General features: G+C 38.6%; 1 protein-coding gene across 2 annotated transcripts in view; it reads left to right on the top strand.

The window, feature by feature from the left end:
• Positions 1 to 12,598, top strand: part of LRRC34 (leucine rich repeat containing 34) — a 17,184-nt gene extending 4,586 nt beyond the window's left edge. For both annotated transcript variants that reach the window (XM_020980244.2, XM_020980250.2), the window contains exons 5-11: positions 425 to 508; positions 1,667 to 1,795; positions 2,527 to 2,622; positions 4,208 to 4,362; positions 4,847 to 5,002; positions 6,174 to 6,300; positions 11,117 to 12,598. In XM_020980244.2, the coding sequence (XP_020835903.1) occupies positions 425 to 508; positions 1,667 to 1,795; positions 2,527 to 2,622; positions 4,208 to 4,362; positions 4,847 to 5,002; positions 6,174 to 6,300; positions 11,117 to 11,320 (951 nt within the window). In that variant the 3' untranslated portion in view covers positions 11,321 to 12,598. The remainder of the gene's footprint in view (positions 1 to 424; positions 509 to 1,666; positions 1,796 to 2,526; positions 2,623 to 4,207; positions 4,363 to 4,846; positions 5,003 to 6,173; positions 6,301 to 11,116) is intronic.

Below are 12,598 nucleotides of genomic sequence, written 5' to 3'. Positions count from 1 at the left end.
AGAGAGCACAGCTTTCGGGGAGAATATCGGAGTCACCTATTGCAAGCTCCTTATATCTCATAGCGACAAGAAGTGCCACAAGACACAACATACAGGTGGCTAAATCATCATTCAAACTACAACTGCAGTCTTCCTCTTTCAACCCCGAGCAGTTACTTCCCTTCTTTTGCCCTCCATTCCCTCATCTTGACAATCTCCATAGTAGCTGTGATTAGGTTTAAATTGAGGTGCTGGGCTTCTTACATTTTTCATGGAATTCAGCTGAGCACTGTACCAGCTGTGTTTCTTTTCAGTTGTCAAGACTTTCTTGGAGAAAACTCTTTCTTTATAAAACAAAATAAATTAACCTCTCTTTAAAAAAGTGCCCTCCTGGTGGAACTCCAGAGACTTCTCAGCGACAGCCCCTTTTCCCTCTTCGTTACAGGAAGTCCAAAGTCTCACTTACCTCAATCTTATGTTTAACGACATCAAAGCTGATGGGGCAGAAGTGATAGCCAAAGCGCTCCATGTAAGTATCACCTGTTGGTAGCCTTTACCCCTGGCCACAGCACTGAGAGCCCTGCTCTTTTTTTAATGGGGTGCAAATTTGTATTTTGTGTGTGCATTTCAGGGAATCGAGGAGATTCTTTCCTTCTTCAGGCCTTGCAGGTTCCTTGGACACTTTGGACTTTGTTTGCAGTGAATCATTTACTTTTATACATGTTGGCATATGGGGGGGGTGGAAGGGAGTGAGGTGGCTAAGACTGGACTGTTCATTTCATAACTATAAGGAGCATCTTCTCTGTGATTTGTGGCCTGGGACACAGAGATAAAGCCACTAACCCAGGACCTTAAAGTCATTCTCTATCAGTACCTCCAAGGTGAGCTCTCTGTTCAGGACAGCACACCAGTTTCAGTAATCTACTCATTAAAACTATAAAATATCTGGAGGTAACCTTGCAGAATATTTATGGAAATTATCAAACACAAGTTGTATGGAATTCCTCAAAGTCAAGAAATAAAATGTAGGGGCAGCTAGGTGGCGCAGTGGATGGAGCACCAGCCCTGGATTCAGGAGGACCCGAGTTCAAATCTGGCCTCAGATACATAACATGTACTAGCTGTGTGACTGTGGGCAAGTCACTTAACCCCATTGCCTAGCCCCCCCCCCAAATGTAAAAGTGGAGCTTCTACGATTTCTGACCACCGAAATGCCATGATGGCCTTCAGTTTTGTGATCTCCCTCTAGGTTTGGTGGTGATGACTTAGAGCCATGGTATCCAGCTCAGAGAGGGCCCAACCCTTCATCCGACAGGGCATCTAGGGGCTAGGGCTGTCCAGTCAAGAGCAAGAAAACCTGGATTCAAACCCCGAGCAGTTACTTCCCTTCTTTTGCCCTCCATTCCCTCATCTTGACAATCTCCATAGGCCCTTCCAATTCTAAATCGATGCTCCTATGAACTGAAGGCTGAGAAAGGCTTCGATGACTTACCCAAGACCACTTTGCACAGCTGTTTCTGATGAGTAGAAACCATTAGCCAAACAAGCTGTCATCATTCAGATGAATGTGCATATTTCTATATTAAAGATCCCTGTATTTTTCAAATAATTAAGACAAACCCTTTAAAGGGAATTCTGTAACTTAAAACACGTAAACATTTAACTTTTGACATTTCTTCCTGCCTAGAGAAACAGAACTCTCAAATATCTCAGACTGACTGGGAACAAGATTGGTAATATAGGCGGAATGTTTTTTGCCACAATGCTTCAAATTAATTCATCATTAGAGAAGTTAGATTTGGGAGACTGTGATCTGGTGAGTAAAGCAGCACTAATTTATTCAAGACTAAATTACAGCCACATCTGATCATTAGGAAAGTCGGCACATGTATTAGTAGAAAGAACAAAGAAACTTCTTTAAAGATGTCTTTGCCGACTACTGCTTGTTCTGGGCAGGACTGATTCCATAGCGGCCAGTTGTGTCCAGTTCCACGACAGCTGCCAGAGAAAGGGACCCAGTCGGAGCACCTGAGAGACTGCCCCCTCCCCACCTCCTCCTCCTGTCCCTCGGCTGCGTCTTCTGGTGCGGCCTCAGTTGTCTGGGTTGCACTTAGCCATCAGCCTTGAGCCTGGGAAGTTCCCTCCAGTTCAGGGTGGTCCAGGAGATCAGACAAGGCCATTCAAAGGTGGGGCACCCTTGAGATAGGATTTATTGTGATGAGCCTGAGAGCAAGTATCCAGGGACCTCCCAGTTTGAACCAGCCCCTTCATCCTGCTCTACCGGCATCTTCTAGCTCAGCACATCTGAATCGGGGAGGATGTAGAAGGGTCAGTCCCCAGGACCTAGAAAAGCTCCACTCATAGAGAGCTAACTAAGCCTGAACAAGTAGGCAGCTGGCTAGTCTGGCTGTGCCATCACCTTGACCCGGATACAGTCTTTTCCTTAAGCATCAGTTTTTTATTCTGCTTCATGCTTCATGTAATTAAAAAATCGTATCTTTTCTCTGGTAACTCAGTAAGAATTCACTTATTTTCACTTATTTTCAGGAGATGCAAAGTTTGATAGCAATAGCAACTGTGCTAATTAAAAACCAATCAATTAAAGGGATAAACTTAAACCGCCCTATCCTGAAGAGTGAAGAGGTATGTACCTGTTTAGTAGTTCATTAAAATAATACTGTATTAACAAAATGTTGAAAGTTGTGTTTTTTAAATTTTATAAACAGCTTGAAAAGCTTTAGGGGTGAGGTAAAAATAATCTTCTGTGAACTTTAGGCTATGAAGAAATACAGTTTTCTTTAAAATAAATATCCTACATCAATCCTGGCTATAATTTTTTTAATCTCATATTTATGTTGCATTTTAAAGTTAGCAAAGTGTTTCCCTCAAAACACCTCAAACTGCAAGTGTTATTATCTCCATTTTACAGATGAGAAACTGAGGCTCAGAGGATTCAGTAATTTGCTCCACGTCTTACAGTGCTAACATCAGAGCAGAAACTTCAGACCCTATCTGGTGCTCTTCCTCCCTGGCAAAGCTCTTGTCCTCAGAGAGGACTTTAAACTTTAGAAGACAGGTTTCTTCACTTATTTAAGAACCATCCCTATTTCTCAAACATTTTATCTAAGTGATAGAAATGGGATGGATGAAGAACACAGAAAACACCAGTTTGTCAAGAGTGTGATATTGTTCCTGGAGAGCCCATAGCTCTCTGAGGTGGAGGTGGGATTAGGAAATGACTGCTCCTTCCTGATTTCTTAGGCTTCCTCCTATATAGAAACACATCTGGGATATTTATCCTTGCTCCCTGTTACACATCAGGAAAACAAGGCCAGTATAGTCCCCTCGCCCACTGGAGACACCAGTCATGGAATCATGGTGATTTCAGACCATGAACGGTTAGGCTGCATCCCTGAATTACCACCTGGTAGACGCTTCTGGAACTCTCGTGACCGGTGGATACCTGCCCACTCAGCTTCCTTACTGGCCTTTGCCTCTTTACCTCCCGGACTCTAGGTGCTACCACCATCACCCTCATCCCAAGTGTCAGGTCTCCAGGACCTTCATTAAGTCCTGGTCTTCTGTAGGCCTTCCCACCTCTGGCTATCAGCCCTGGTGATTTTAACACCAACAATAAAAACGGCCCATGTACATTATGCTTAGCACAGTACCTGGTGCAAAGTAGGAGCTTAACATATGCTGGTTGACCTGATTTTCTGTAAAGAGTATAAAATACTTTCTTTACAACAACCTCTTACCTTCCTGGTAATAGGAGTATTGACCCGAGGAAATAGAGAGGCTTGCTCTGTCATTTTGTATTATACTGATTTCCTCTCACACCTGCGTCAAAGAGAAACTGGAAACAGCTCATCTGTTTTACTCCAGGATTTCTAATGATTGTTTCTGTTCCTTTAAAAATGTTAGGCACAGGGAGATCTGACTGCTTCAGGAACATTTGGTCAGTCAGTCCATAAGCCCTGGGCTGAGTGGGGGCGATGCCTGCTCTCAATGAGCTCACAGTCTGATGGGGGAGAAGAAAATGTAAACAACTACTCAGAGTCTCTTTGGAAGACACCCTGTGTAAAAAAGGCACTTAGTCAATGTTTGCTGAATTAAAACGGCTTAGTCTCCGTTGAGGAGATACTCTAGAATGGGACAAATTCACGTGTAGCCATTGGTAGCTTTGGTGTTGAATGGAGACCATAAACAAAACCAAGTCTCTTTTTAGGAAGAGTCAACCCTTCATATGAGCCACATGTTGCAAATTAACTCAACTCTCATTGAACTACACATGTGTAAGCATGATATTAAAAATTTGGGTATGCAGCAGTTGTGTGAAGCCCTTTATGTAAACACTGCTCTACGCTACCTGGATGTCAGCTGGTAAGAACAGATTTAGCCATATAATCTGAAACAATTTACTCAAGTATATCCCTGTTGGAAAAACCTATGCAGAATGGAATGTTAAATGTCACACCTGGAATAATTTGGCAATTATTTTTATTTTTTTAAATGCCTAGAAAGTTCAGTAGTCTTTTTGAATGTTTCATAAAGCTTTAACTTTTCTTAATCTTGGTGAGGCATCAGAGATAAAATTTCAACATATAAAGCATATGCTAATGATATTACATGGGTAATTTTTACTGTTAAATAAGATTATGTAATGGCTTCTTATAAGCTCTATAAATTGGGATGGAAGCATTTTAAAAAGTCTAGTTTTAAATAGCTTTCTCAGAAATTGATTGATTAAAGGAATTCATTCATCTAATAATATCCATTGCAACCTATTAAGTGTCCTTTCAAGACGAATAATAAGAAGCATTATGACCACACAGTTTCAAAAGCAATTCATTTTTCTCTTTCCTAGCAACAGAATAACTCGTGATGCAATGAAATATTTGGGAGAACTACTGAAAAGGAATAATGTATTGGAAGTAATAGATCTTTCTTCAAACAGAATCGAAGATGAGGGTTCCGTGTATCTGACCAAAGCCCTGGCTTTTTACAACACAAGTCTGAAAGCGTTAGTATAGATCTAAAAACTGTTAAGACGTATTTCATTTTAGAAAAACCTGTTACTGATAGAAGACAGTAACAGGACCCTAATGCTGATGCCCATTTTAGGTTTGAATTTGAATTTTTTGGTAGTACTTTAAAAAATTATCATTATATGATATTATTATTGCTATTATTATTATTTTAGGCTTTCCTCTTTGTCCAAAAGTTTATCATGTAGCTTTGAATATTTAGATACTCACCTGTACCTCATAAATTATGAAAATATATTCCAGTCTGTTGTTGGCTTTGAAAATTATTTTAAAATTTCTTTATTTGATTCTAGTTATAAATCCTTCCCAAGAATTAAACCAGAAAATCCTTGTCTTCAAGGATGCCCTCTTTCCAGGAATGTCTTTAGCATTATATAGGAGCATGGTTAAATGAAATTGAAGGAAAGTATATTTGCTATGTCAGAAGGGACAGGCTCACTGTCTGTCTAGCTCCAAACCTTGGTGTTAATGATAACTGGTCTTTCTAGAAGTCAGGAAGTTTGTTGTCAGTTCATCCAATCAGATTCTTGTCTTGCAGTGTCCCACCCACTTAACAACACTCCTTCCCTCCCTCCATCCCTGCTACATTACAACTGAGGGACTTTAAATCGGTTTACCTGTATATAACTCTTCAATCATACACTCGAATAAAAAGGTCAGACATTAAAAAAAAATTTTTGTTGTTTATTAAAAGAATAGGTTAACAATCTAGACTCAAAGTATAGCTCAATTAAAAGGCACTATTTTGAAGCATCCAATTGTGGATAATTTTAAGTTCTTACTTTTTTGTAGAAATAAATGGTAAATTAATTAGAAGCCACAAACTATGAAACACTTTACTTTAACACTGTTTTGTGTGTGTGTGTGTGTGTGTGTGTGTGGCAACTGGGGTTAAGTGACTTGCCCAGAGTCACACACCTAGTGAGTGTTAAGTGTCTGAGGTCACATTTGAACTCAGTTCCTCCTGACTTCTGGGCCAGTGTTCTATCTACTGCGCCACCCAGCTGCCCCCTTTAAAGATTAATGCTAAGATATTATTAGATTAAGCAAATTGCTTTAGCAACAGATTTCATAAATCCTGAATTTGTAATTCTTCGTGGATCTTTGGATTTCTATGTACCTAATACATTATCATCTTCCATTTAGGTTATCTATAGTAAGCAATAACATAACTGGAAAAGGACTTACTGCTTTTTCAGAATCAATGAAAACAAACAGCACACTTACTAATATTTACATCTGGGGAAACAAACTTGATAGTGAAACATGTGTGGTGAGTATTTTTTTTTCACTGTTTGCATTTTGTGATCCTCTTTCTTTATTAGAAGATACTCCTAGCAAACACAAGCATGTTACCTACATCTTGTCAGAGCTAATTCTGATTCCCTTTGTGAGATTTAAAGATTTTGGTAAAAAACTTGAAATTCTAAAACCTACCTACATTGGTGACTTCTGTGATTGAAATGTCAATAGACAAGATTTCTTTGATCCATACTTGTGATCCATACTTTGTTATTTATATGTTCTCTCCCCGTGAGGGCAGGTGTCCCCAGCACTTAGGTCAATACCTCCCTCACATTTGGTTAATGCTTAATAAATGATTCTTTCATGTACTTCAAGCTTGTAAAGAAGTGAAAGAAAAAAGAGAAGTTAGAAATCTCATTCTTCTGCATAAGTTGGTTATATGAAAGCTCTTTCCACTTGTGCTCCCTAAATGATCTGAAAAGAGCCCAAGTTGAACAATGACCAAGAAATCAGAAAGAAACAGGAGTAAGCACCTTCATCCAGCCTAGGATTGCACAGCACGACAGAAGCTGTGGGAACACAAAAGGCATCTTTCCAGAGAATCTAGCCCAAGTGCTGGTTAAGAAGCCAGAAAAAGCAGAGGCAGCACCCTGACTGGGGAAACCCACGGGGAAAGGAGCAACAAAAAATCACAGTATGCCTGAGCTGGGGGAACCTCATGAAAGACAGTGGCATCCCCAGCCAGGAAGCCCCATCAGGGTAGAAGATCATGGCAATGCCCTGACCTGGGAGAACCAACTGCAGAGCTCTCAGCATAAACACACAAGAGGTAGTAGAGGGCAGTGAAAAGAACCAGGAAAACAAAGAACCAACAGGGGCTGCCCAACCCCAGTTAAGCATACAGGAGGGGTGGAGCCTCGTCCTGGGCTCCACTGGCTAGACCAGGAACTGCAGGCAGAAATGTGAGTAACCAGAAGAAGGTACCAGCCACTATAAAGAAACATTATGGGCCCAGGTACACCTTAGAGACAAACCCAAAGGAAAAGAAGGACTTGACAACAGTGTCGTCAAACCCATTTAGAAATGGGGGCCATTGAACTGCACATAAGCAGTGTGTATAGGGATCCCTGTGGGCAACAGATTGAGAAAATCACAGATTACCTATGTTTTATTGTATTTTTGTTTATTAACTATTTCCCACTCTTATTCGGGCCACACTTTGTAGTGTTGTGAGCCCCATAAAGCCTGAGAACCACATGTTTAACACTCTGCACTGCAAACACTATAAGCAGAACATTAAAGAAAAAAAAATGGCTTGGCCACAAGAAGTAGAAAAATACCTGAAATGAAGCAAGAGATTTAAAAACAGAATTAAAAGTGACATGTGAGCTCTGTAGGAAAGAACTGGATGGAGGAATAAACAGCTTATTACAGAAGGTGGAAAGTCCATGAAAATATAATAGATCAAGCAGAACTCAGTGATTCCATGAGACAACAAGAAACATGAGGAAAAAAGTCAAAAGACTAGAAAATAATAGAAGAAAATGTCAAGTACATACTATTAAAAACAACTGACTTGGGTGGAGGAGCGATTTAAGAATCATCGGATTCCCTAAAAACCAGCAAAAAGAAGAAAGCCTGCATACCATGTTTGAAGAGATCATAAATGAAAACTAGTACGATTTACTAGAGCCAGACAGCAAAGTAAAGCAGAAAGAAATCAGCTCTTATTTCCTGAAAGAAACTCTAAAATGAACCCTCAGAAATGTCCTAGCAAAAATCCAAATTTTCCAGATCAAAGAAAAAGTGAAAGAAAGAGTTCAAATATAAGAACTACAGTCAGGATCACAAAAGACCTAGAGGCTGCAATTGTAAAGGAAAAAGAAATCTTGGAAACAATACAATGTTTCAAAAGGCAAAAGGCTTATGACCAAAAAGAATGGGTCTTTAATGATCATTAAACAGAGGAGTTTGAAGAATTCCTCATGAAAAGACCAGAGCCAAGCAGGTGCTTCAGAATACAAATACAGGCTTCCAGAGGAACATATGCAGATAAATTGCATTTTAACTATTAGAAGGGGGCAAATGGTGATGAACTGCTGATAATGACGTCAAAGACCATAGGCCATAGAAGGAACTGATAAGACAGAGGAAGTGGGAGGGCAGCTTTGTTCTGTTTTTATGGCCTTAAATGAAAAAGGAAAGGGAAAGAAAGGGGAATGTGCTAAGGAAGCAATGAAGGAGGTGAGGTACACTTTTTCATAACTAAAATATATGTCAAAAATATAAAAATAAAGGAAGGGTTTAGGGAAGCAGGCATCACACAGCTATCTCTCATCTGAATTGGATAAAGGATTGAGCAGACACACAACACACACACACATACACAAAGGGACAGCTGCAGTAATACATCAAACTCAACAGGGAAATGTGGTGGGAACAGGAAATGGGAAGAGAAGGGGAAAGAAAGGAAATTATTATTAGAAACCACTTTTCCCAATTACATGAGAACAAAATTGATAACAAATGATATTGATGAACATTTACAAAAATATAAAATAGGCTAATAAAATAATAAATAAAGAATTTAAATAGCCCAGTCTCAGAACAGGAAATTTTATAAACCATAAATGAGCTTCCAAAGGACCAAAACCAAAAACAAACCAGGAGCAGATGGATTTACAAGTGAAATCTCTCGAACATTCAAGAAACAATTCCAGTATTGCATAAACTATTTGCCAAAATACTACCACATTCTTTCTATGATACCTTTATTTCTCAACACCTAAATCAAGGGGAGACAAAGCGGAGAAAGAAAACCATAGACCAATGTCCCTCATTAATCTTGATGCAAAAATATTTAATAAAATATTGAAAAAAAGGAAATTATGGTACCAAGAATACAGGGTTGGTTCAGTATTAAGAAAACTCTATAAGAATACAAGTCATTCCCCAACTGATAAATGGTCAAAGGATATGAACAGGCAGTTTTCAGATGAAGAAATTAAAGCCATAGTCATATGAAAAAATGCTCTAAGTCAGTACTGATTAGAGAAATGCAAATCAAAACAACTCTGAGGTACCACATCACAGCTATCAGACTGGCCAACATAACAAAACAGGAAAATGACAAATGTTGGAGAAGATGTGGGAAAATTGGAACACTAATGCATTGTTGGTGGAGTTGTGAAATGATCCAACCATTCTGGAGAACAATTTGGAATTCTGCCAAAGGCAACCAAGCTATGCATACCCTTTGATCCAGCAATACCACTACTAGATCTGTATCCTAAAGATAAAAAAAGGAAATGTACCTATTTGTACAAAAATATTTATAGCAGCTCTTTTTGTGGTGGCAAAGAATTGAAAACTGTGGGGATGTCCATCAGTTGGGGAATGGCTGAGCAGGTTGTGGTATATGAATGTAATGGAATACTATTGTGCTCTAAGAAATGATGAGCAGGTGGATTTCAGAAAAACTTGGAAAGACTTATATGAACTGATGCTGAGTGAAGTGAGCAGAACCAGGAGAACACTGTACACAGTAACTGCAACATTTGTGCAATGACAGACTATGATAGGCTTAGCTTTTCTCAGCAATACAATGATCTAAGACGATTCCAAAAGATTCATGATGGAAAATGCTACCCATATCCAGAGAAAGAACTTTGGAGTTTGAATGCAAATCGAAGCATAATATTTTCATTTTGGGGTTTTTTTTCTTTCTTGTGGTTTTTCCCCATTTGTTCTGATTCTTCTTTCAGAACATGACTAATGTGGAAATATGTTTAATATGATTGTACATGTATAACTTAGGTTGCTAGCTATCTTGGGAAGCAGTGAAGGGAGGGAGGGAGAAAAATTCAGAACTCAAAATCTTATAAAAAATGAATGGTTAAAACTGTCTTTACAAGTAACTGGAAAAAGTACTATTAAATAAGTGCAAAAAATAAAATGTATAGACAGGAGAAAAGTATTTGGCCAAACAATGGGATTAATATGATCACAGAAGATTAAAATGGATAATTTTGATTACATAAAACTGAAAAGTTTTTCTACAAATCAAAATGTAGTTAAAATTAAAAATGAAACAGCCTAGGAAAAAATCTTTGCCTCAAGATTCTTTAAATTAAATCTGATTTCCAAGATATTATAGGGTACTCATCAAAATACATAAAGGTAATTGTTCTTTTGGTATGGTTAAGTTGACTATCTTGCAAGGGGAATTAAGTTGCAGGTCCTGAGAACTTTATTTTGTCCCAATACGGGAACAGAATTAACAGAAGTTTTGAGCACATTTCAAAAGGGAGGAGAGAAGAAACTTTCCCCTGCAACCAAAGTGGCAGGAGCATCTGTAGTTTCCTTCCCCAAACCCCAGTCCCAAAGGTATCTTCTAAGAGGGGAAAGCTAAAGGGACAAGTGGTGAGGAATAGGATGCATTACTTTCTATTGAAGGAGCTCTCTCAAGTGGCTGGAGTCCTAAAGGAATGAATCCTCAATCCTGGCACTGCTGATGGACAGAATAACTGCCCATCCACCAGAATGAACAATGCAAAGTGTGGTTAACCAGCCGTGAAAATGAAGGGATTTCGAAGATAAAGAAGGAAAAATAATGCGTGAGACATTGAGAAATACCTTTTCCAGCATGGATTAATGTGATTTATAGAACACTTTGATTGTATGATGCTAAACAATAAAGGAATTATATCTATAAAGCCCCCCCACCTGTAAAACTTCAAGGCTTAATTTTTAAATTTTGATATAAAATGTAAAAATTAAAATATTTAAACTTGAATCACACTGTTAATCTTCTGCAAATACTATTTGTTTGTTTAAAATCCTAGGCATTTTCAAACTTAATAACGTCGGGTCGTCTGAAAAAAGATAATACAGATGTGGAGCCCTATGAAGTTGATGGCTGCATGTATCTTGCAGAGCTGTCTCATGGCATCAAAAAACATTATTATTGGACACCCACTTATGGAGAAATCGAAGGTCCTTCAACCAATGCAGGCTTTGCTATTGTGCAGTCAGCCAAAAACCTATGAAAACAAGTTTCTATGTAAGTCATTTCTATGTTTTTTTAATTGTATTACTGTCATAGATTTGGTATGTTAGTTATCTTTAATTGATTAAAATAATATGTCATGCTTTAAAAGGCTATAAATACAATGAATGTTGTATAACTTTACACAAATATTAAACAAAACATGGCTGAAGTTTAAAAAAATTAATATAAGTACAAGAGCACGCTTACTGGGAAGACAGGACTCCAACTGCTCCTCTCACACCAGCTGGTGACAGGGGGCAAATCCCTCACACTGTTTGTTAGTGTCCAAAAGAGCACACTGGGATGGGAATACACACCTATTGATAAAGTAACAGCTCCAACCATCCTTCCTACACGTGTGTATGTATGTGTATCTATGTGTGCAGACACATGCATACACGCATGCAGACCACAAAATCTTGACCTCTCCCCTTTTTAAACATGCATGACAAACACAGCAGTAATCTGAGCTGTGTAACTCACATTCTCTTCTATTTTTTCATTCTTTTGATTTTGTTTTATTATTTCTTGGTATCTTATAACATCATTAGCTTCCCTTTGCCCAATTTGATACTATAAGTAACAAGGAAAAAACAGTTTAAATACAGTCAGGATAACACAAGATCTAGCAGCTCCCTCATGAAAAGACCAAAGAGGAGGGATCTGAACATTTAATTTCGAAGAGCAAAGGAGCTGGGTTTGCAACCAAGAGCAAAGCTCAGTGTAATCCTTATTTTTTAAAATGGACATTTAATGAATGAATTGAAAGACTTTCAGGTATCTGTGACGAAAAGAACAGAATTCAGTGGAAAATATGACATATAAGATCCAAGAGAAACATGAGGCAAACAGTGAAGATCAAGACTCAGTAAGGTCAAACTATTCACTTCTTATGTGGGAAAGTGTCATCATACTTTTAAGAATGTCATCATTACGTGGGTAGTTTGAAGGACCACACATAGATGGAAGACTTGGGTCGAGTTTAACATGATGGGATGATCTACAACATGAAATTGGGTTGGCTGAGGTAAAATGGAGCAATTATCATACAAACAAGGCATGAATGGAAAAACTGTTACAGTGGAAGGGGGTGGGCGTGGAGAGCTAAGAGTGCTAAAACCTTATTCTCCTCAGAACTAGGTTAAAGAGGGAATAACATATATATCTAGAAGAGTATAAAAGTCTCCTAAATTTATAAAGAAATAGGGTGAGAGGACACGATAAGGGAGGGACTTTTAGAAGGGTGTGTAGATAAAGAAGTAGGAGAGTGGGGGAG

Source organism: Phascolarctos cinereus, unplaced genomic scaffold, assembly GCF_003287225.1.
Source record: "Phascolarctos cinereus isolate Bilbo 61053 unplaced genomic scaffold, phaCin_HiC Scaffold_7;HRSCAF=346, whole genome shotgun sequence".
NCBI classification, from domain to species: domain Eukaryota; kingdom Metazoa; phylum Chordata; class Mammalia; order Diprotodontia; family Phascolarctidae; genus Phascolarctos; species Phascolarctos cinereus.
The sequence above is the reverse complement of the archived record's forward strand: the minus strand, read 5'-3'. Positions and strand labels throughout refer to the sequence as shown.